General features: G+C 41.5%; 1 protein-coding gene across 5 annotated transcripts in view; it reads right to left on the bottom strand.

Moving 5' to 3' along the window:
• Positions 1 to 25,821, bottom strand: part of siral1 (SIR2 antiphage like 1) — a 64,283-nt gene that overhangs the window by 36,954 nt on the left and 1,508 nt on the right. For 2 of the 5 annotated variants that reach the window (XM_043676886.2, XM_043676894.2), the window contains exon 2: positions 745 to 816. The exons of 1 other annotated variant lie outside the window; for it this stretch is intronic. In XM_043676886.2, the coding sequence (XP_043532821.2) occupies positions 745 to 809 (65 nt within the window). In that variant the 5' untranslated portion in view covers positions 810 to 816. Of the gene's footprint in view, positions 1 to 744; positions 835 to 2,414; positions 2,434 to 25,821 lie in introns of those variants that run through there. 2 more of the 5 variants (XM_043676892.2, XM_043676887.2) reach the window with 2 other exon arrangements.

Raw genomic sequence — 25,821 nt, 5'->3', positions numbered from 1 at the left:
TTTCCTGTGTCAAAGAAAATGCAATGATTTATAGCATGGACTCTACTTGACCTATTTATTTTCCTGAGGGAAGCAATAAACTATTGCTTTTATCATCTTGGATGTTTTTAGCCAAGTAAAATTTCTTCTAATCTCCAATAGCCATAAAAGATTTTAGACTATATATCCAACTTTATAAGTTATGAGTTTATCTCGCCAGCAGAATTCCACGTACTTGAATTACATGTGGCTGGGCTATTGACGCAAGTTGAGATGTAGGAATAAATGCTTCATTTTACCCATAAAGATAACATTACAAGAAAGACTACATCGCGTATTTCTTTACTACAAATCCACTTGAAAAGACAGATTGGGTTCATCTTGTGTATGACCCTGCACAGAAGCAGAGATTTAAAAAAAAAAGGCATAAAAGCTTCAAGTTGCAGTCCCCAATTTTAGTGTAAAACTGATCCATGATCAATTGGCGATATCCAAATATTAATCATCCAAAGGGATTAAAATGCCTTGTTGGTGGTTTACAATCTCGGTGAATGCTCGTTTTGCATTTAGATAGTGCTCCACTCACTGTACACAGTCTTGTTTATAATTGTAGATATTTTGTTTCAGCATTAGTTTCACTTACCTAACAATACATTTTTTTGAAATTCTTGAAACAAATTGTAGAAATAATCACTAGACTCAAAAGTAAAACACGAACAAATACCTGTGTCAGTGAGTGGATATTATTACAATTGAATACTTTACCTGCTTTTCTTAGTTGATGGTGGTCCATTCTTTGCAGTTGAATCTTGGCTCTGTGGAGATGCCATTCAGCTTCTGCGACATAGAGAAACTCTAAAGTTAGAAGTTAGATAATGTTTCAAAAATAAGGAATGATGCTGAAACTTATGGGAGTCAACAAATTTAACTTGCAAGTATAAATATTTTGAGTGCTTCTAAAATCATTCAGGCTGAATATTAGAGCTACTGCTACTCCAGCCACCTCCTTGATGACTCACTGCAATTTTTTTTGAGGTTTCAGCACAGATATAGTTAAATGCAGATATCACACAGGCGGATCCCTGGCTATTTTCCAAGTGGTAATGCTGACTGATCAAATGGTCTTTTAGATTGCAAAATACTCAAAGCTTGAAAATAAAACTATGCAACAGTGTAACAGCAAAGCTGCTTCAAGTCTTACAGGCTTTATGACAGAATAATATTAAAACAGAAATAAGGTTCAAGATTACACACCAGGCAGCTCCTTGCTGGGAGGGATGGAAAGAATAGGTAGTCATCACCAAAAGATGCTTATGCACTTTCCCTAAAGCCAGATTCAGGTTGGCAATAACCACCTAGAACTCTCAGCCAAAAAATACTGTGTGGTTCAGGGACAGAAAAAGAATCATGAAAATGGAACTTTAATTAAGAATGATGGATAGCCATGTTGATAATGCAGAGTCAGAATGCTATACTTTAAGATTCACTCCCAAGACACAAGCATCTAATCAAGGTTGACACTTTAATTAGAACTGACTGGATGGTGCACTGTTGGAGGTGCCATCTATAAATGATACACAAAGCTGAAACTCCACCCATTGTCTCAGGTGGATGCAGAATATCCCATGACACTGTTTAAAAGTTGAGTAAAAGAATTCTCCAATATTTATCCTTAAACCAACATCAGTAAAGAGTAAAACGATCTAGCTATGCATCTCATTGATGTTTGGGAGACCTTGCCGTACAAGTTAGCTGTCAGGTTTCCTACATTACAGCAACGTTTACATTTTGTGCTTTCGGACATTCTGAAAGGCTCTTCTGAGGACATATGGACACAGAAGCATCTTTACTCAATATTTAACAATGCTTCAACTGAATTGGAACACTTGATGAAGCAGTGTATTTTGCTGTTTTCTAATCAACCTGTTCAGGAATGGTATTACACACCACTAGACTAGATGGGACTTGAAGCCAGGCCTCTTGGCTCACAGGTAGGGACACTACCATTATGCCACAAGAGCTTGAGAGACAGTTTTGTACAATGTGTTTAACTTTCAGCACCCGGAAGTGCTTGATTCTATTTTTGAACAACAAACATGCTCCAACTAACAGCAGAAAACCCCTAGCTGGATTTAGTTTGCTCTGCAAACAGTGCGATAACCCTGGTGCCATTTTGAGCTCTTTATTATTATGAAACTGGTAGTTTTTGTTCGGAGCATTTCATCATAAAATTAGATCAGGGTTCAAAACATATTTAGTGGTTACAAGTTAGAGAATTCCAGGGTGTTATCAAATACAAATATATTTGCAGGAACTCAAAAAGACCACTTTGAATGGTGCCTGTAACCTGCTCTGTCTTTCTAAAGGGAGACAAGGAGAATCTTTGAAATCTGCAATATGCACAGTGCATGATACAACTCAAATAACATGCTTACACTTGATTCAAAATGTGGAAGCCATCAATTTCTGACATATAGACCAACTCTGTGCACAGCAACTTCTTTTCAATGCTTTGCAGCTCTAGGGTTATACCTATAATAGATTGTAAATAGTTGTGTTGAAGGGGATAAGAATGGGAAGAGGAAAAAAGAAATTGGGACACCTTACAGAGAATAGATCTAGACTTGAAGTGGTAAATATTTAAAACATTCATAAGGAATGTTTCAGGCAAATGCACACTAAAAAGAACAAACTAGCTTATAAAGACACAGTAGATAAATACAAAGATTAGAAATAATTGTAACAAAAGAAATGGAAAGGAATACACTCTGTACATAAACTAAGAAAAAGATGGCAAAAGAACATACAAAAAGGTTAGGAAATAAGTCAATAAGATCAGGAAATCAGAAATAATGAATTCAAGGAATACAAAAATAGTAAAGATTTCTGCAAATACAAATAACAGAAACATAATGGAGAATAGAGATAAGTTCCTAAACAGTCGCACTTGATAAACTCACAGGTATCAACAGCAAACTGTCAGAAATATCCAATAGACAAACTGACAGAGTTGTCATGACATTAAAAGATAACAGAACATAAGAAATGGAAGCTGGAAAAGGCCTTTTAGGCCTTCAAGCCTAGCTAGTCTGCTATTTCAAAATCACAGCAATCCAAAAATCATACAAAGACATTTGAAATAGAGGTGGATGAGATAATTGATAGATTAATCAAATGTGAGAGACATTATAATAAATTTGTATGTAACCCTAGATAGACCATGGTGTGAATAGTTTTAACCACTGTAGTATATAAAGGATATTGTGCACTAAAGAAACTGAAAATTAATTCACAGAATGATTTCAGAACAGAGGGAGAAAGGATTTAAAAGATTAGGACTCTATTCTCAACAACAAAACACTGAGGGGAAATCTGAAGGAAGTTTTCAAGCTTATAAAAAGGGTTTAGTCAGGTCAACATAGATAAATACCTACTTGCAGATGAAATACAAGATAATTGTTGATAAATTTAAAATTATTACATTATCCAGTCTGTTCTGAGAAAGTGGAACTGGTTACTGCAGGAAGTAGTTGAAGTGAACAGCACAGATGCATTTAAAAGGAAGCTAGGTAAATAAGAGGGAAAAAGAAACAAAAAAAAAGTATGTTGATGGAATTAGATAAAAGGAGGGGAGGATACCCACATGGAGAATAAACACTGACATATATGTATATAGTTGAGCTGAAACTATGGTAATAGTAGATAAATTGGATTAATGAAACATCGGGCACGGAGAAACACTTTCAGTATGATTGCTGTGTAGAAGATCAGTCTTTTACCTCGTCTCAGCTCAGCAGTCCAGGAATAGTTGTCTAATGTTTCCCAAAAACAGTTATTGGTCAAAGTTAACCCCTGTTGCTCTACCTCACCAAATTTATCAAAAATGGTAACCGTTATATCTAAATTACTTGACCAGAATAAGAGGGATAGTGTATTAATTACAGCCATTAGGTGGACTCCTTGCAATCATGTCAACTTCACAAGCTGTGATAAATAGTGTACTACAATGTATAATAAAATGTATGCAATCATGCAAACAGCAACAATGGTTTACAGAAGCAGACAGTGCAACATCAGTCTCTTGCAAGTCAACTAAGGCAAGTCTTCTCTGGTTTAAAAACATAAACAAAGAAATAGTGACTAGTTATTCTACAACCCTGCAAGCTGGTCACAAGGCAATATGGAAAGAATGAAACGAACTGTCAAAAAGAACTGACACAAAATCGGTAGGGGATAATTGCTGAAATCCAGTTTTCATTGTTTTCCAATCAAATACTGTTTCAGTGTCCGTATTTTAATACACATTCCAATCTTTAGGATAAACGGTCACACCAGATGGGCGGAACAAAAATAACAACCAGCAAAATTAAACAGATATACTCAACATGCAAAAAAATCACAGGACACTAACAAGAATTGTAAGCATATGCCAGCCATGCCCCAGTGTGAGCTGGCTGACATTCCAGCACATTATTGAGGATGGTCATTTTTCAGGTGAGATGTTAAACTACTGGTTAGGCCACTGTTGGAATACTGTGTGCAATTCTGGCCTCCCTGCTGTAGGAAGGATATTGCAAAACTTGAAAGAGTTCAGAAGAGGTTTACAAGGATGTTGCCAAGGTTGGAGGATTTGAGCTCAAAGGAGAGGCTGAATAGACAGGGGTTATTTTCCCTGGAGTGTCAGAGGCTGAGGGGTGACCTTATAGAGATTTATAAAATCATGAGGGGCATGGATAGAGTAAAGAGACAAGGTTTTCTCCCCCCCAGGGTGGGGGATACCAAAACTAGAGGACATAGGTTTAAGGTGAGAGGGGGAAGATTTAACAGGAACCTAAAGAACAACATTTTCACATAGAGGGTGGTGCATATATGGAATGAGCTGTCAGAGGAAGTGGTGGAGGCTGGTACAATTACAACATTTAAAAGACACCTGGATGGGTATATGAATAGGAAGGGTTTAGAGGGATATGAGCCAAATGCTGGCGAATGGTACTAGATTCATTTATGATATCTGGTTGGCCACGGACGAGCTGGACTGAAGAATCTGCTTCTGTGCTATATATCTCTATGACCCTACAAAGCCCAGAAAAATATGTGTTCTCAACACAGAAGACTGGATGCTGTCATTAAAAACGGCCTCCACGATCCATCTGCACATGCATAGTCCTTCCAAAAACCTACAGTTTACCGAAAGCAGCCTTGCAGCACACTTTTGTTATAGCTGCAGGTTTGAAATTTGCTTGACCTCAGAGGACTCGATATTCAAGTTAGAAGGCCCACTTAATTATGGAGTTAGAAACTTCAACCTTTACCAATGCCTAATCAAAGCCACTTAAACTGGTGCAGTTACTGGATGGGAGTTTAAAGAGCATATTTATTGTGAACACTGCAAGAGTTCTTGTAGCAATTTGACTCACTAAAGGTGACGGAAGGATATGGTGCTGTTGCAGGTATTAACAATATGTGGGATATGGTGCCTCCCATTCAATTTCTATTCCCAGCCTTTGACCTGCTTCCACTGTGGAACAGGATGCGCATGCGCAAATACTGCCTTAGGTCTATCCTGTCATAGGCCATGTCAATCCACATGTCTATGCATGCAGAGTGGCTAGGTTGTATTTGTATAACCACTCCAGAATTTAAAAGCTTCATTGCAATTTTACACATGTAGCATTTGCTCCACTTAGCTGTGGTGGTGGCCACAAACACTGCAAGTTCTGACTGACCACTTGGACAGAAAAATATCATGGCTTTATTTCAAAGAAGAGGAGGTTATCCCTGGTGCCTTGACCAATATTTATCCCCAGGCTACATCACCCAATAAACAATTATCTGATCAATATTATTCCTGTTTGTGAGAATGACTGCACTCAGCTTGGCTACTGTATTTCCTACATTATAAAAGTGACTACATTTAAAAGGTGCTAATTTTGAGGTACGTTTGATGTGTCAAAAAGACACAGTCTGTGGATGTTATTTATACAGATTTCCAGAAGGCAGTCAATCAGGTTCCACAGAGGCACAACAAAAATGGCAATGCACAGAACTAAAGGTAATTTACAGGATAGAGAATTGGTTCCAAGCTCAAAGACAGAGAATAAAGGACGTGACAAGTGGTGCCACATACGCAACCCCGTCCCCAAAAGCATGGGTACTAATGACTCAACTTTACACTCTAATTTATAAATGACAGACTGAATAGAAAGTTACAGATCAAATTTTGATGGCGAAGTAAATAGTATAATTAGGAGCAGAAAGTTGCAAAAGAAAAACTGAAGATTTAATCAGTGGATACAATAGTGACTGATGAAGTTTACTCTGGGCAAGAGTGGTCCTCCATTTTGAACCCAAGAATTGTCAGGATAGTTTCTAAATAATGAAAAAATAATTGTAGAAAAGTAGGGAGCTTTCGGGGTGTACGCAGTGAAGCGATTGATAGCTAAAGGACCACTACAAAACATAATTCATCTCAAGAGCCGGAATGCGATGAGGTAGAGGTTAGTTAGTAATATTAAAGTTACGGACACAGCAGATTTAGAATTCGGTGTTCAGTTCTGGATACCACACCATAGATCTTGGAGGGGCTATAATGCAGATTCACCAGAATAATATTGAAGCTAAAATTATAAAGGACAGATTGCATAGACTAGGCCTGAAGTCCGTAAAGTACAAAATATTAAGGAATTATCTAAATTCGGTGATTAATTTAAAAAATTTGAAAACAAATAGAGCACAGTATTTTTTTCTTCCGTTGGGGAAAGCCAAAACAAGAGTTTGACCTTCCATTTAGAACTAGGCCATAGGTGAGGTCAGAAAACAATTATACAAAGGGTAGCAGAAATCTGGAGAAGTTTCCGCCCAAAAACTTTGAGGTTAAGTAAACATTTGAAATATTTAGATAATTAAGAGATTTGTTCGATAATAGTATTGAGTTACAAAACAGATGGGTAGATGGAGCAAAAACCATGATCTAATTGAATGATAGAAGAGGCTCTAAGGTCTGAATGGCATGCTGTTGTTCCAATTCTTTTCCAGTACAATGTGGCGTTTTACTTGGAGCTGGTGTACTTCGTTACTGCCTGCCCCCTCTGACATGCTGGGCTTGGCCAGTTCCCCAGGGAGCACCAGGCACACATGTTCTGGAGCTGATGGTGATGTGCTTGTTGCAATGGGTCAGGCAGGAATCCTGCCCCACAATGCATTCAAAAATATTGCTGGCGAATAAGTTCATGATGCTCGTGGCCTTGGAGGAGGTGTCGGCGTCAAGGTGAACCTGCTTCATCACTTTGTAAATGTGGGTGGCATAACTTGCTTTCCTGGACATGCACCTCTTCTTGTCCCTCTTCACCTGCAGTCTCTTCACTGCTTTCTTGGCATCCTTCTTTGCAACCTGTCCTTTCTTTTCCCCAATCACAGTGACAGTCAACTTTGTCCTGAGGTTACAAACCAGCCCCATGTATGCAAGCTTTTCTTTATTTATTCATGGATGGGTATAAGAACAGGAAGGGTTTGGAGGGATATGGGCTGAGTGCTGGCAAGTGGGACTAGATTAGGTTGGGATATCTGGTCAGCATGGATGAATTGGACCAAAGGGTCTGTTTCCGTGCTATACATCTCTATGACTCTATGTACAATAAGGTCAGTATGTTATGACAGAATCACCTCAAGCTGCTGCCCTTACACTTTAACACTGAAGCATTGTCTCTGTTGCCCATGGAACCCTGCTTTACAAGGAAAACCATATAAGCAAATATGTGGATCCAATTTTCCACATTTAAGATTTGAAACCAATTCTCTCAACCAACAGTTTTTTTTTATTGCAGAGCACAAGTGATTTGTTCCAATGCATGGACCATTTAAAGGTTTTTTTCTTGGCCATGCACAAATGATAGAGTGCCAATTTACACAAAGCTGGTGGGATAACATTTCAGTGCTGCATAGGGGGACCACTGTCGTAGTCTCAGTGTCACCAAGAAGATTGAGTCACAGACATTATAATGTTGCCTCATTCGGAGCTTTTGACCTTGAAAGCAATACAGTTGGAAAATACAGGATCCAAGTAAGTCCACAGAAATTTGCTTAATGAGCATTAAAACTAAAACTATTGAGAAAACTCAATCTTGGCAATCATTTCTTTTGGAGGCACTGAGTCTACAGCAACGATCCCTGTAGGCCACGCAGCAACTCAAATGTTTCTGCGCATGATGCTCATATTTTGGCCCTTGTGCATTTAAACAAATTATTCATGCACTGGAATAAAAATGGATTCTAGTGAAAAATAAGAAAACAACACCAACCTCAATTGTGGAACTTCGGCAGGCAGACGCCAATGCCACCTCCACTTAACATTCACGGAAGCATACTGAAGAACTGGTCTCAGCTTCAACCTCAAGAAGGCTCACACCCTTTACCAATCCATTCCAAGTCAAGTTCTGGTCCAGCCCTCTGCTAAGCTCAACAGAGAAGGTACTTCTTATTTCAGGCTGACATCGATGTCAAGATTCAACACCGCATTTAATCTGCAAGTACCATCTTCAGATGCCTAAGGATGAGAGTCTTCAATGACTGTGACATCTGTGCTGATATCACAATCCTAGTGTATAAGGCAGTCATCCTTCTAACTCTTCTGTATGGCTCTGAATCTTGGACTATGTATGGATCCCATCTCAATGCATGGATGCTGCTTGAAACAGATTTTCTACATCAGCGACAAGAACAGGCTACTGACGTTCGTGTCCTTGAAACAGCACTGCGATCAGGGTCATTGAAATCCAACTCCACAGGGCCAGCCACTTGCTTAGAATACCTGAGTTCCAACTGCCAAAGAAAACCTTCACTCAGTTCAAAGAAGGCACGTGAAAAATAGAAGGACAAAAGGAAGTATTGCAGAGACTCTCTGAAGACTTCTCTCAAGAAATACAGCACAGATGTCAATGTGTGGGAGACTCTCATTCAGAAGAAACTGACTTGGAGCAAACTCCTGTGTGAAGGGAGACAATTCTTTGAGAAGACTTGTCTGCTGGAGGAAGTATGAAAAAGGAATTGGAGAAAAGAATCCCAGCTATGAAAGAGGCAACGGAACCCATGACACAGCATTTTCCAAGTATACAATAATATTTGTTAGTGAGTGATTGCTAACAATAATGACGACTTGACTCAAAAATGTTAACTTTGTCTCTCTGCACATGGATGCTGCTAGATCTGCTCGGTACTTCCAGCATTTCTGGATTAACTCAATGGACAACTCAGACTAAGTCATCTTCATCTCAGGCAGTCCTTTTTCATTGCTTGTAAAACATACACAAATCTCAACAGATTAAAACTGAAATTTCATGTTTGAGGAAATGTCATTAGGATACATTTCAAAAAATTAATTTTAAATATATTTTCAACATAATCAACTGAACCCTTTAATATGAATTCCAAGTCAGTACAATACAGTGTCATGGAGTACATCAATTGAACTGATAAAACTGGATCGACAAATACAGTCTTGCATACATATCAGTAACATTCATTCAAGATTTAATCTTGACACTGGGTACTAAAATTACATAAGTCTCATATCCTTGATGAAAATAATTAAAAACTTTTCTACGCAGGCTATGAACAGCTTTCATTCAGTAGTAACCTTTTTGCGTCGATCAGAAGGTCATGGGTTCAAGACCCTTGGGAGAAATTTGAACACATTCTAAGTGGGTAAGTCAATACAGCACAGATAGAATGTCTCATTTTATGAAGATGCTATTAAATCAAAGCCCCATCAGGCAATTACAAAAGTGACAGATCTTATTGGAAATATTCAAAAGTTCTTCTGGGAACAAGCCTTATCATCTGCCTTTTCTGTTCATCAGACCCAGTTGTGGGCAAACTGGATGTCATGCTTGTCGCTATTTTATGGTAACAGTATTTCAAAAGTAATTGACTGGGATACCCTGAAAATTCAAAAAGGGTGGATGATTTAATAGCAGCATAAATATTAAAATGCAGAAACTGTGCAGCAAGACAACAAAAAATTATAAAAAGAAAAGCTGACATTTCCAGTTTGTCCCTTCTTCAAAATGAATACTTATCCATGTCACTATCTACGACACTGTTTATTCATAGAGAACTATTATGATGGGCTAAATAATCTATTGAAAGCTTTGTATTTTTATTACTTTAAAATAATAAGATTCAATGCTGCCCCAATCTTAATTTAGAAAGCACTATAAAGTTACTTTACAACTAAAACACTGATCAATATCAGGTCCATAGTTTGTCACAATTATCCAAGAGATCGCCCATGACAGTCAGAACAAATGAGTTATCATAGTTACAACATGCACTGACTAAGCAAATATTCAGTCTTTTAGGGCACTTAGCTTAGACAACTAATGCTAGCCAACGAACAACTTTCTTGTCTCTTGCCAGTAGATTAACTCCACAGTGTAAATGGCCTGCCATTCTGGGGCAGACTATATTGCAACTTCCACACTGAGCAATTGCACTCTCATTGATGTTACAAGCAAAGATTTCCAGCTCCCACTGCCAAATCTTCAAAGAGCACTCAAGTCTTTTATAATATCCGGTACATCTGGCAGAGAATCAGAGCCTCTCAGCAGCTAGACATCTGTAGTGGAAAAAAAATTCCTGGACGAGGTCAAACTAAATCTAAATCTAAAATTCAGTGCTGCCCTAAATAAGAAATTGGTTCTTGAACTTTTCTCATAGACTAATCAAATTCATATCTGTGGCAGGACAAACACTTATATAACATTTATGATCTTTGATGCATAATAATTGTCCTGTATCTACACTGAAGTACTAGTCCCAACAACTCATTACCAGATTTCCCACACACTAGTCAATAGCAAACACCAAGACCAACTCTACAACATAACTAAATGTACCCAGTAGAACTGTGAACCTGGTTAAAGCTTGTGAATTTATTTTTAAAAGGCTGTTTATACTTGTCTCTATGCCTGCTCCTGTATTTTCACAGGAAAATCTACACAAATATCCTTTTCATTAATTTTAGCATTGTAAAGTGTGCCAAGAAAGCTCACTACACTGATTTTCAAACATAATGTATATCACAAGACAATATATGACAAATCAACAGATCAAGTAATTAATTTTGCAGTTGACAAAAACTGCACTGATGTTTTAGCATGAAAGTCACCCTAGTCCAAACGGATCATAAGGCTGCTAGCTCATTAGAAAGAAATGACTGGGGGTTTAACCCGAAGGTCAACATGCCTCAGGTGAAGGGACAGGTTGAGGAGGAGAGTCCTTACATAGTAAACTTAGCCAGTACGGAAATGGAACCCACGTCGTTGGTATCAATCTGCACTGCAAACCAGCCAAATGACCTAACCGATCTCCACAAAGCTTGATGCTCGTATTCCTCTCACAACAACTCAAACCTTTTTTTTCCAACCATATTATTCCTATTTCCTAAACATTTTCCACGCAATGTGCTCTGACTCGCAAATGTGCCAGACGATTGTGATGTAAATTCCATTCTAGAGGATTCAGGCTGACATTTTGTAGGATTTTTAGTTTCCTCTTTAACTGTCAATTGTCTAAACTCATCATAGTGAGCACCACATTCTAACTATTCCAGGTTCGTAAGTTTCTCCTGAATTTCCTATTTAATTTTTCAGTATGTCACATTATTGCCCCATGTTTATTTTTATTCACAAGCAGATAAAAAGTAACACTCAAATTGTCTGGTCCCTACTTCTAACAGCCCCAACTTCCCAATAATCAATTCATTACGATAGTCCTACTCAACAGACACCTTAACTTCATCAATCCCATTCCACTCCCCCAGATCACCATATCACCACACTCCTAAAATCTTCATTATGGTCGCTTCCTATACAGCTTCCTGAGTCCCTGAACAACTCTTGTCACATGTCATTACTCCCTCTTTTTCCTGATCACATTGCCTCCCCCACACACACTTACCCCCCCATGCCCCTCACACTATCCACTCCCAATTTCCTCACTAATACACCAACAAAACCCGAGATGTTTCTTCCCTTGTCTCAACAACCAAGTTCCAGTTTCACTCTCCCGTTACTCCCCACATTGTTCCCTCACCTTCAAATCCACTCTCATCTCTGGTATCCTAGGACTTCCCAGTTCCCCATCCATATTTTGACAGTCTTGAAGAGAATCCTATTATTCCCACTCTCTCACTATGGGATTGCCCAGTCCCAGATTTTCCAGTCCTTCGTCCCCTGGTCGATTCATGGTCTTTTTCTAGTTTATGCAATTTTCTCAGTACATATCATTTTCCAGGTATTATACCCCCTCCATTCCTGCTTTTCCCAGTGTTAACCCTACTCTATTATCAGGTTTCCCAGTGTTAACCCTTCTATTTCCAGTTTTCCTGGAACTATCCCCCTCTATTCCCAGTGATATGTTACAGATTTCCTCGTCCCTCTCTATTCCTGGTGAGAATCCCCTTTATTCCCATTTTTTTTTCCTGGTGAGATCCCTTCTCCTCCCAGGTGATCCCCTCATATTTCCTGGTAATATTCCCCTCTATTCCCAGATTTTCCAGTATCTCCCTCTCTATTTCCAGCTGGCCTGGTGATATCCCTATTTCCAATTTTCCAATATATATCCTCCTCCTGGTTTTTCTGATAATGTGTATTCCTAGCAATATCCACTTCTATTCCTGGTTTTCCCGGTAATATCTCTCTGTATTCTTGGTGATAACTCGCTCTATTCTAGGTTTTCCTGTAATATTCCCTTGTATTCCCAGTGAAATCACACTCTATTCCTGATTTTCCCGGTGATATTCCTCTGTATTCCCAGAGATATTCCACTTTAGTCCATGTTCCCCCCTTTATTCACAGTATTTTCCCCGTATTCCTGATGACATCCCCTTATTCCCGGTGATATTCCCCCTGTATTCCCAGTGGTTTCGCCCTGTATTCCCATTATTTTTCCCACTGTATTCCTGGTATTTTTCATCCTGCATTCCCAGTGGTTTCCCCATGTATTCCCGATGATTTTCTCCGTACTCCTGGTGAATCCCCCTGTATTCCCAGTACTTTTCCTCCTGTATTCCCGGTAATTTTTCCCCTGTATCCCCAGGATTTCTGCTGTATTCCCGGTATTATCCCCCTGTATCCCCAGGATCTTCCTGTATTCCCAGTATTTTTCTCCTGTACCCCTAAGATTTCCTTTGTATTCCTGGTATTTTCCCCTTGTGTCCCAGTGATTTTTCCCTGTATTCCCAGTATTTTCCTCCTGTATCACTAGGATTTCCTTTGTGTTCCCTTTTTTTCCCCCCTGTATTTTCCCCCTGTACCTGTAGTATTTTCCCCTCGTATTCCTGGTATTTTCCCCTCTGTAGTCTTGGTATTTTTCCCCTGTATCCCTCGGATTTCCCTTGCATTCCCAGTATTTTACCCATGTGTTCCCAGTGATTTCCCCTGTATTTCTGGTATTTTTCCCCGTATACCTAGGATTTCCCTTGTATTCCCGGTATATTTCCCACTGTATCCCCAGGATTTCCCTGTATTCCGGTATTTTTCCCCCCTATCCCTACAATTTCCCTTGTATTCTCCCCCTGTACTCCCGGTGATTTCCCCCGTGTTCCCGGTATTTTTCCCTGTATCACTAGGAGTTCCCTTGTATTCGCAGTATATTTCCTACTGTATCCCCAGGATTTCCCTGTATTCTGGTATTTTTCTCCTGTATCCCTTGTATTCCCAATGATTACCCCTGTGTCCCTGATTTTTCTCCCTATATCCCTGGTATTTTCTCCCTGTATTCCCAGTGATTTCTCCTGTGTTCCTGGTATTTTTCCCTCTGTATTCTGGGTGATTTCCACCGTATTTCTGTTATTTCCCCCTGCATTCCCAGTATTTTCCCCCCTGTATCCCCTGCATTCCACCCCCATATTCTCTCCCCCCATATTCCCGGTGATTTCCCCCTATATTCCCGGTGATTTCCCCCTGTATTCCCGTTTCTTTCCCCCTATATTCTCGATGATTTCCCCCGAGTTCCCTGTATTCCCGGTATTTCCCCCTGTCTTCTCGGTTTTTTCCTGTCTGTATTCCCGGTGATTTCCCCCTGTATATCCGGTACTCTCCTCCCTATTTCTCCCCCACCCCGTATTCCCGGTTTTTCCCCCGTGTTCCCTGTATTCCCGGTATTCCCCGGTTACCTCACTCTGTCCGATGTCTCTCCGAACGCCGCACGCTCTGCCGGCGGATAAACTGTTTCCCAACGGCGGCTGCGCGGAGCCACAGCCCGAGCGGCGAAACCGCGCAACTCGAAACGCAGTCTCCAGCTCACTGCAGCTGGTAGCTCAGAGGCAACACAAAGGCACTGGCAGCTCCAATCGCCTTTCTCATCATTGTCCTCCAGCTTCCCATACCCCACCTCCTACTCCACTTCCCCCCTTCCCCATCCCACACCCCAATCCTTCTCCTTTCAAGGGTGACCAAGGATGAACATCCAGGGGTATTCAGTATCGCAAAGACAGACATAGACAGGGATGAAATTAATGCAATAATGAAGTAGAATACTGGCTTGGAAATTCATAATGTGGAATATGTATGGATGCAAATAAGAAACACGAAGAAGGATGAAAACATTAGTGTATGTTCTATACAGGGCCTTACATGGTAGCAGAGATGTAAAGGAAAGCATAAAACATGACATTAAAAAATATATGCAATGAGAGTACAACTGTGATCATGGGTAACTTACAAATAGATTGGACAAGCCAAACTGGCAATAATACTGAGAAAGTGTGGACTGCAGATGCTGGAGAGCTTATGCTCAAACATCGACTCTCCTGCTCCTCGGATGCTGCCTGACTGGCTGTGCTTTTCCAGCACCACATTTTTTGACACTGATAATAATACTGCAGAGGAAGATTTCCTGGAATATGTACATATGTTTTAGTTAAAAATCGCAACACCTGACAAAGGAGCAGCACTCCAAAAGCTTGTACTTCTAAATAAATCTGTTGGACTATAACCTGGTGTTGTGAGATTTTTAACTTTGCCTACACCAGTCCAACACCAGCAGATCAGGACATTCCACATCATGACATTTATTTTAGATCAACACATTAAAGAACCAACTAGGAAGCAGCCTTTCCTCGAGTGAGAGAACAATAGAGAGTGATGGAAAAGAGAAACACAGCAGGTCTCACAGGTACCTCCAGCCTGACAACAGCCTTGTTCTAAACATAGATAAAAGATCTGAATTGCAGGTGTCACAGCTCTTTACATCAAGACTGCATTTGACTGATTCAATGGTATTACCATAACTGAATTCCCCCACTATCAACATCCTTGAGGTTTCCATTGATCAGAAACTCAACTGGACTTGTCACATAAACAGAGTGGCCACAAAAGCAGGTCTGAGGCCAGAAATATTGTGGTGAGTAACTCACTTTCTGACTTGCCAACGTATTAACAAGGTACAAATGTAGCTCCAGCAACACTCCAGAAGCTTAACGCCATCCAAGACAAAGCAGCCCACTTGATTGGCACCACATCCACGAACATCCACTCCCTCCACCACCAACGCTCAGTAGCAGCCATTTATACTCTGCAGAAATTCACCAAAGATCCTCAGGCAGCACCTTCCAAACCCAGGATAAGGGCAGCATATACTAGGAACACCACCACCCTGAAGTACCCCACCAAGCCACTCACCATCCTGACTGGAAAATGTATTGCCATTCTTCCACTGTCACTGGGTCAAAGTCCTGAAATTCCCTCTGTATGATATTTTGGGTCAACCCACAGCAGGTGAACTGCAGCAGTTCAAAAAGGCAGATCACCACCACCTTCTCAAAGGAAACTAGGGATGCCCAATAAAATACTGGCCAGCCAGCCAGCAATGCCCACTGTCATGAGTGAATAAATTAAAAAAAGATCAAGCAGCATCTGTAGAGATTTTTTTTTCAGATTTCCAGTATCTGCAGTTCTTCATATTTATCCTTGACTGCATATAGAATTCTGCATTGCAGAAGAGGACCTTTAGCCCATTGAGCCTGAACCAAGAAAACACTACTCTAAAGCTACACTGGAGCCACTTTCCAGCACTTGATTGCCTTCAGTGTTTTGACATTGAGTGCTCGTTCAAGTACTTCTTAAAGGTTGTGAGGTTATTTCCAACTGCCACTGGGACATGGACCGACTCAACCTGTCCACCCCCCTCACCCACTCCAACCTCTCACCCTCAACGCACAGCCGTCCACTCCCTTTGCTCCAACCCCAACCTCACCATCAAACCAGCGGACAAGGAGGGGGTGCAATGGTAGTTTGGCGCACTGACCTCCACACCGCTGAAGTCAGATGCCAACTTGAAGACACCTCCTGTTACTGCCCTCCTTGATCTCACCTCCCATCACCAAACCATCACCACCCAGATTGTACACAACCTCATCACCTCAGGGGATCTCCCAACCTTATAATTCAGGAACCTTGGACCACTCAGATCTTTCTCCTACCCAAGAGCCACAAGCCTAACTACCTCGGCTGACCCATTGTTTCGGCCTGTTCCTGCCCCACTGAACCAGGTCATAAACTTCCAGGCCGTGCATTCCAGATTCCCACCAATCTTTGAGTGAAAAATATTTTCCTGAAATTCCCCCTAAACCTGCTGTCTTTCACCTTAAAATTATGCCTTCTTATTACTGACCCTTCCATTAAGGGAAACAGCTGCTTTCTATAAGCCCCTCACAATCTTATACATTCAATCAGGTCCTATCTCAGTTTTCACTGCTCCACTGTCCCAAGCAACATCCTGGTGAATCTCCTCTGCAGCTCTCCTCTTGTAATGTAGTAACCAGAACTGAACACAGTACTTCAGCTATGGTCTAACCAAAGTCTTGTACAGCTCCAACATTACCTCTCTGCTTTTCTAATCTTTGCTATGACTAATTAAGGCAAATGTCCCAACACACCTTCTAAACTACCTTACTAACTACCTTATAACTTGTCCTGTGCCTTTGGGAGTCTATGAGTCAGACGAACAAACCCCACTCTGTCCCTCTGAGCTTCCTAGTGTCCTGCCTTTCATCGAGTACTCCCTTATCTTGCTACTTCTTCCAAAATGCATCATCTCACACTTATTGTGCAAAGAAAAAGGATTACTTCACAATCATGTTGTGTAGGATCCATTAGGGAAGAGTGACCAAAAAATGAGGCAATTGTTCATTAAGATGTAGAGTGAAGAAGTCAAATTAAAAATTAGGGTCTTGAATCTAAATAAAGCCAAGTTACATGGCACAAGTTAATAATAATGGATTTGGGAATCTTACTAAAATGGTTAACATTGGATAGGCAGTGGTCAATATTTAAGGAACGTATGCATGAATTACAATAATTCTTCATTCCTACCTGGCGCAAAAATAAAACAAATAAGATGTATTAACCAAGACTTACAAAATAAATAAGAATGCTGTTTGATACAAAGAGGAAGCATATAAAATTGCCAGGAAACCAGCAAGCCTGAGGAATGAGAGCAGTTTAGAATTTAGCAAAAGACAACCAAAAAACTGATGAAGGGAGAAAATAGACTGTACGAGTAAACTTGCAGTACAAATAAAAACTGTAAAAGCTTCTATAAATATTTGAAGAGAAAAAGATTAGCAAAGACGAATATAGGTCCCTTAGTTCATATAACAGAAGAGGAGGTGCTGAAGGTCTTATAAAGCATAAAGATAGTCAAATCCTTGGGTCCTGATCAGGCGTATCCCAAATATTTGTGGAAAACTAGGGAAGAGATTGCTGGCCTGAAAATGTGTTGCTGGAACAGTGCAGCAGGTCAGGCAGCATCCAGGGAACAGGAAAATCAATGTTTCGGGCATAAGCTCTTCTTCAGGAAGGGCTTATACCCGAAATGTCGATTCTCCTGTTCCCTGGATGCCGCCTGACCTGCTGCGCTTTTCCAGCAACACATTTTAAGCTCTGATCTCTAGCATCTGCAGACCTCACTTTCTCCTCAAGAGATTGCTGGCCCCCTTGCTAAGATATCTGTATCAACAGCCATGGATGAGGGGCTGGAAGACTGGAAGTTGGCTAATGTGGTGCCAATATTTAAGAAAGATGGTAAGGAAAAGCCAGGGAACTGTTCAAGGCTTGTGTAAAAGGGAACTATAGATCAGTGAGCCTTACGTCAGTGTCAGTGGTGGTTAAGTTGTTGGAGAGGACATTTCAAGGGACAGGATTTACATGCATGACTGATGAGGGATAGCCAACACGGCTTTGGGCATGGGAAATTGTGCCTCTCTGACTTGACTGAGTTTTTTGAAGAGGTGACAAAAAAGATTGATGAAGACAGAGCAGCAGACATTGCCTATATGGACTTCAGCCAAGCTTCAACAAGGTTCCTGAAACAGCTCCAGAGCGGCCAGAATCCCATCATGAAGTCACCCTTTATTTACACATGCATAGTACTTGACACTGGTCTGGCTTCCTCAGAGCCATGAGAACCCCTGACACTCCTGTTTGTATCTGTCAGACTAGATTAACAGCCCCAATCAGGAAACTCATTCTCTGAGGTCCACTCGGCTGACCTTGTAACAATCACTATATCCCTCCCCTTTAAGTCTGGGGACATAGGCCTGTTCTTTTTCACGTAGCCTCTCCTGGGACGTTTCCAACCAGTTCCAGTTCCTCCGATTCAGCCTTAGAAAAGGGTGGCAAGATCCGGTCGGTAGTCTGCCTTTTGTGCCTGAATTGTCTCAGAAGAAATTCACTCTCTCCTTGAGGCTGGAAAAGCATCGGGGCTGGAAAAGCATCCACAATGTCTATCTCAGACCACGCGGTTTCCTCGAAGCTAAACAGAGGGGGAGAACCATGGCTTCTGACAACCTTTCCTGCTGATCTGAGGGGCCGGGTATGGAATAGTCCTGCCACGTTCGCATGTTTGCAGCTTTCGAGCCTTAGTCCATGCAGTTCTTCAGAACTGCCTTGCCTACCCAAACTATGATGTCACAGGACCTGACCCCACATCAACCATGCCTCTTACCCACGCAAGGCCACTTCCATGATTTCGGTATCAAACTTTGTCCCCTGAAGTAAACTGTCTCTCTGGTTTAGAGGAATCTTGTATCCAGCATTGGAGTTCCTGATGCCATTTCGCCCTCTCCCCAGGTCCGGGAAGATCAGATTTAACCTGACGCGGATCCTTCTCCCCATTAGCAACTCAGCTGGAGCTATCCCCGTTATTGCGTGAGGGTGGTCCTACAATCAAATATAAACTGGGACCATTTGGTATCAAGTAAAACTATAGGCTGTTTCTTTAGGCCTGGCTTCAAAGTTTGGACTGCTTTTTCTGCCAGATTATTGGATGATGGATGGTATGGTATGGAGCTGTCCTTTTATACCAAATGCCATTCAACTTTAGGAAATGTTCAAATTCCCTGCTGGTAAATGGTGGTCACCTGTCTGTGATTAACACTTCCAAGAGCCTATCTATTGTAAAAGATGCTTGCAGCTTTTCTATCATCATCTTCACATTTGACAAATGAATCTTTGCACATCTAATCACTGAGTGGGCATCTACAATGACTAAGAACGTTGAGCCCATGAAAGCCCACAGTCGAGGTGTAGCTGAGTCCAAGGTCTGGCAGTACTAAAGGGTCACAGGAGCACTGCAGAGATTGTGAGAACATTGGGATTGAGCTGAATTCTGGGATTACTCCTCGAAGGAATTTCAGATTTGGGACCATTGAGGGGTTGCAAAGTGTGGAAGCAGTCAGATTGATTTCTTGATTGACAGCATTGGAGGACCTAGAAATGGAGGAAAGATCTGGAGAAAGGGAGATTTGAGGTGCAGAAGGACTGCACAAATGGTTCTGAATCACTGACAGAACACAGGCAAGCTTTAGCTTGACACGAGAGTCTTATTTCACCTGGATATTTTTCCCTAACAACGGCAGAGAGGGAGTTTTCAATCTTATCTGTGTTTTCAAGGCATGTGAATTCGAAGAATTCCACAAAATTCCATCATCACGTCATCAGGATTTGAAGGCAGGGCCTTCAAAAACCAATGTCTTGTTGTCTTATAATGGAATGTTGTCAGTACCAACCAGTCAGATCACATGAAAAGGTGGAATTGAGGCCTGTAGAACTGAACCAAGCAAACCTTAAAAATTAGTGCATAAATTTGGGAGACGCATGAGCCAGTAGTTTCACAAAAAACAAATGAAAGAACTATGGATGCAGTAAATCAGGAACAAAAACCGAAATTGTTGGAAAAGCTCAGATGGCAGCAGCTGTGCAGAGAAATCAGAGATAATGTTTCGGGCTGAGTGACCCTCCCTCATAACCGGTTCTGAGCTTTTCCAGCAAGTTCTGTTTTTCGCTAGTAGTTTTATCTTTTGGTACTTAAGATTGTGGGCTCACTTCTTACTACAGAAGTTGTTAAAAGAGGCTGGTATTGCATGCCAATATCTGGTGTGGTACTCCTACACTTCTCTTCAGAAGAGGGATGACAGAATTTTGATCCAGCGATAATGAAGGAATGGCATTGCAGTAACAATTGACTATGGTGTGTAGCTTGGATGGGAACCTGCAGGTGGAAGTGTTCCCAAATATCTGCTGCCTTACCTTTCTTGGTGGGAGAGGTCACAGATTTAGAAGGCATTACTAAAGGAACCCTGGTGATGCATTATGTAAATTGCTGCCACTGATCATCCGTGGCAAAGGCAGTGAATTTTGAGGGAGGTATACGGGGTGCTAATCAAAATGGGCAACTTTCAGATAACTGCTTTCTTAGGTTCCATTGTAGTCAAGGACAGCCAGGGAGGAATCCCTGGTGTACTTGCCAATACTTAACAATGAATGTCAACTTCGCATCACATTGCTCGTTACGTTACAATGATGATTATACTTTAAAACTACATTGGGAACAAAAAACTTTGAGAATTCAAGTGGTCATAAAAGCAAGTCCTTTCTTGAAAGAAGATTAAATTAGTTATTAGCTTCCTATTGTACATTTTATTTGTGGGAAGGGAAAATAATTTCATGATTTTGACATTCCAAAGCTTGCTGCTAATTAAGTACTCTCTAATTTGCATGCAATGCAGTAACATAGAGAAAGATCATTTTTAATCCCTAAAAGACTTTTTTTTTTAAAAAATTGCCTAAAGGCATCAGCTGAAACCTTTGTATTTTCCTGGTAAGGAACTTCATGTGAGATGTCTGATTGTTGTTTTATATTATTGTTTATTTTGTTCAATATTGACTATAAACGTCACCACATACATTTCCTTTTTGGACTAAAAACAGGAAAGGAATTCGGACTTTGCAATAACGCTGGAATACCAGGAGAGTTTTGCAACTTGGAAAAGGAAAAGTTGGAACAGTGAGATTGATAAATAAATGAAAGAAAAGAAAATTATGTAAGTGCATTGTTTGGTTTTAGTTAGTTGATATAAAGCTAAGCTTACAATGACAGGAGACCTCAAACCCCTGGCATGTGTGTCTTGCCTCATGTGGGAGCTCAGGGACTTGGCTGACATTCCTGACGCTTACACTTGCAAGTAGTATGTCCAGCTGCAGCTCTTGTTTGACCGCATAACGACTCTGGAGCTGCGGATGGACTCACTGTGGAGCATCCGCAGTGCTGAGGAGGTTGTGGATAGCACGTTTAGTGAACTGGTCACACTGTAGGTTAGAATTGCTGAGGGAGACAGTGAATAGGCGACCAAAAGACAGAAAAAGAGTGGAAAGGCAGTGCAGGTGTCCCCTGTGGTCAAGTCGCTCCAAAATGGGTATGCATTTTGGATACTATTGGGGGAGATGGCTCACCAGGGGAGGGCAGCAGTTGCCAGGATCACGGCACTGTGGCGGGCACTGCTGTTCAGAAGAGTGGAAAGAGACTCATAGGGCCATAGTCCTAGGGGATTCTATTGTGAGGGGAGTAGATAGGTGGTTCTGTGGCCGAAAACTGGACTCCCGGATGGTATGTTTAGGTCAGGGATGTCACTGGTTGGCTGCAGAGCATTCTAAAAGGGGAAGGTGAACAGCCAGTTGTCTTGATGCACATAGGCACCAATGATATACGTAAAAAACGAGACGAGATCCTGAAAGCAGAATTCAGGGAGCTAGGAGTGAAGTTAAAAAGGATTACTACCAGTGCCATGTGCTAGCCAGCGTAGAAATGAAGAAATAAGCAGAATGAACACGTGGCTTGAGGGATTGTGTAGGAGGGAGGGGTTCAGATTTGTTGGACATTGAGACCGGTTCTGGGGAAGGTGGGACTATTACAAAATGGATGGTCTACATCTGAACCAGACTGGAATCAATGCCCTTGCGGGAGTTTTTGCTCCTGTTGTTGGGGAGGGTTTAAACTAATGTGGCAGGGGACTGGGAACCAGAAGAGAAAACAAGTAGGCAGCGAGGTGGAGACTGGAGGCTGCAAGAATCATGAAGCTAGCATTAATAAAAGGGAAGAATAGGCGGAGAGCAGATGAACACAGAAGAACTGGTGGCCTGAAGTGCATCTACTTTAACGTAAGAAGTATAGTGAGAAGGCAGATGAACTTGGATTGGTGCCTAGGAGCATGACATCATTGCAATCAGAGACTTGGTTGAAGGAAGGACATGACTGGCAACTAAATGTTCCAGGGATATAGACACTTCAGACAGGACAGGGAGGGATTTAAAGGGATGGGGAAGGGGTGGAGTTGCATTGCTGGTCAGGGATGATATCACAGCTGTGCTAAAGGAGAACACTATGGAGGGCTTGAGCAGTGAGGCATTATGGGTGGAGCGGAGAAAGAAGAAGGGTGCAGTTACATTGGTGAGGCTGTACTACAGGCCTCCCAACAGTGAGTGTGAGGTAGAAGAACAAATAGGTAAACAGATTATGGAAAGATGTAGAGCCAATAGCGTATTGGTGATGGGAGATTTTAATTTTCCCAAAATTGACTGGGATACACTTAAGTGTCAGAGGTCTGGATGGGCCAGAATGCGTCAGGAAAGTTTTCTAGAACTGTATGCCAATAGCCCGGTGAGAGAAGGGGGCCATATTGGACCTGGTGTTGGGGAATGAGCCAGGCCAGGTGGTAAAAGTTGCAGTGCGGGATTTCTTTGGGAATAGTGACCACATTCTGTAAGTTTTAGAATACTCGTAGACAAAGGTGAGAGTAGTCCTGAGGGAACAGTACTAAACTGGGCCAAGGCCAATTATATAAAACTTAGGCAGGAGCTTGGGAAATGTGGATTGGACACAGCTATTTGAAGGGAAGTCCACATTTGAAATGTTGGAGGCTTTCAAAGATAGGTTAAAGACAGTGCAGGATAGGCATGTCCCGTTGAAGGCAAAGGATAGGAAAGGCAAGATTCATGAACAGTGGATGACAGGAGAAATCGTACGACTAGCCAAGAGGAAAAGGGAAGCATACACAAGGTCTAGGCAGCTAAGAACAGAATGGTCCCTGGAGGAATATCGGAAGAGTAGGATCAGTCTTAAACGAGGAATCAAGCAGGCTAAAAGGGGTCATGAAATGGCTTTCGCGAGCAGATTTAAGGAGAATCTCAAAGCCTTTTATTCTTCTATAAGTAAGCAGGTAACTAGAGAAAGGATTGGTCCACTAAAGGATAATGAAGGAAGGCTGTGTGTCGAACCTGAGAGAATGGGCGAGATTCTGAATGATTACTTTGCATCAGTATTCACTGAGGAGAGGGACATGATGCATGATGAGATTAGAGATAGAAGTTTGATTAGTCTGGATCACCTTGACATAAATAGGGAAGATGTGTTGGGTAGGCTAGAGGACCGGATGGGATCTATCCCAGGTTGCTGAGGGAGGCAAGAGAGGAAATAGCTGGGGCCCTGACAGATATCTTTGTGGCATCCTTAAATACAGGTGAGGTGCCGGAGGACTGGAGGGTTGCTCATGTTGTCCCCCTGTACAAGAAGGGTAGCATGAATATTCCAGCTAACTACAGACCAGTGAGCCTGACGTCAGTGGTGGGAAAGTTGCTGGAGAGGGAACTGAGGGATAGGATCTATTTATATTTAGAAAAGAATGGGCTTATCAGTCATAGGCAACACAGCTTTGTGCAGGGGAGATCATGCCTTACCAACTTAATAGAGTTCTTTAAAAAAGTAACCAAGTTGATAGATGAAGGAACGGCTGTAGATGTCACATATATGGACTTTAGTAAGGCGTTTGATAAGGTTCCCCATGTTAAACCAATAGAGAAAGTGGAGTCACATGGTGTGCAGGGTGTTCTAGCTAGGTGGACAAAGAACTGTTGAGCAACAGGAGACCGAGAGTAGTAGTTGAAGGGAGTTTCTCGAAATGGAGAAAGGTGCCCAGTGGTGTTCCACAGGGGTCAGTGCTGGGGCCACTGTTGTTTGTGATATATGTAAATGATCTGGAAGAAGGCATTGTTGGTATGATCAGCAAGTTTGCAGATGACACAAAGATTGGTGGAGTAGCAGAAAGCATGGTCAAAGAATACAGGAGAATATACATAGACTGGAGAGTTGGGCAGAGAAGTGGCAGATGGAGTTCAATCCAGGCAAACGTGAGGTGATGCATTTTGGGAATCTAATTCTGGAGCGAATTATAGTGACCAGAAAAGCCTTGGGAAAAGTTGATGAGCAGAAAGATCTGGGAGTGCAGGTCCATTGTACCCTGAGGGTTGCTGTACAAGTGGATAGAGTGGTCAAGAAGGCATATGGTATACTTGCTGGCAGGTCATGTTAAAACTGTACACAATGTTGGTTCTGCCGCATTTAGAATACTGTGTACAGTTCTGGTTGCCACATTACCAAAAGGATGTGGACGCTTTGGAGAGGATGCAGAGAAGGTTTACAAGGATGTTGACTGGTATGGAAGGTGCTAGCTATGAAGACAGGTTGAATAGGTTAGGTTTGTTTCCATTAGAAAAAAGGAGATCTACAAAATCATGAAGGGTATAGACAGGATTAGCTTTTTCCTAGGGTGAAGGATTCAATAACAAGAGGTCACGCTTTCAAAGTGAGAGGTGAAAAGTTTAAGGGGAATGCACGCAGCAAGTACTTTACACAGAAGGTGGTAGGTGTCTAGAACGTGTTGCCAGCAGAGGTAGTAGAGGCAGGCACAGTAGATTCATTTAAGATGCATCTGGAGAGATGCATGCGTAGGCAGAGAGTAGAGAGATACAGATGCTTAGGAATTGGGCGACAGGTTGAGATTTGAATCAGCTCAGGCTTAGAGGGCTGAAGGGCCTGCTCCTGGGCTGTAAGTTTTCTTTGTTCTTTGCATCAGAGCAGCAACAGGAGCTTTGGAGTTAAGGGAAAACTACCTAATGACAGCCCTTGGATTGGTCCAGCTGCAGTTAATTGTAATTACTCTACAAATTAATTGCAGAGTAGCCAGAGACCTTCAGAGCCAACAAACTGAAAACATCTCCATCTCCTCGTATGAGTGAAAAGATAACAAAAAAAACTTAAAAGAAAGAATGAAAACTTAAAGGAAAATAATGGACCTAGATCTGTTAGATCAACTATCATTGTGAACATAAGAACTAGGAGCAGGAATAGGCAATTCAGACTCTCAAGCCTGCTCCACCATTTATGATGATCATGGCTGATCTCATCTTGGCCTCAACTCCACTTTCTCACCTGCTCCCACAACCTTTTGACTACATTCTAGATGCATATGAAGAGAGGATACTCAGAGAGAATAATAGAGCACACAATCCTCTGGAAGCATACATATGGATTTCACTTCCAGCTCAGGCAAAGGTATTCGTCCTCTCTGGACAAGACTAATAGCCTTAGCCATGACCTTATTAACTGCCTCCTGTTCCCATTATCATGCGTCCCCTATCTCTTAACATGAGCTTGTGAATCCAACAATGA

This window comes from Chiloscyllium plagiosum, unplaced genomic scaffold, assembly GCF_037043375.1.
Source record: "Chiloscyllium plagiosum isolate Xiang-an unplaced genomic scaffold, Cpla_swu_hap1 HiC_scaffold_29, whole genome shotgun sequence".
Classification (NCBI taxonomy): Eukaryota; Metazoa; Chordata; class Chondrichthyes; order Orectolobiformes; family Hemiscylliidae; genus Chiloscyllium; species Chiloscyllium plagiosum.
The sequence above is the reverse complement of the archived record's forward strand: the minus strand, read 5'-3'. Positions and strand labels throughout refer to the sequence as shown.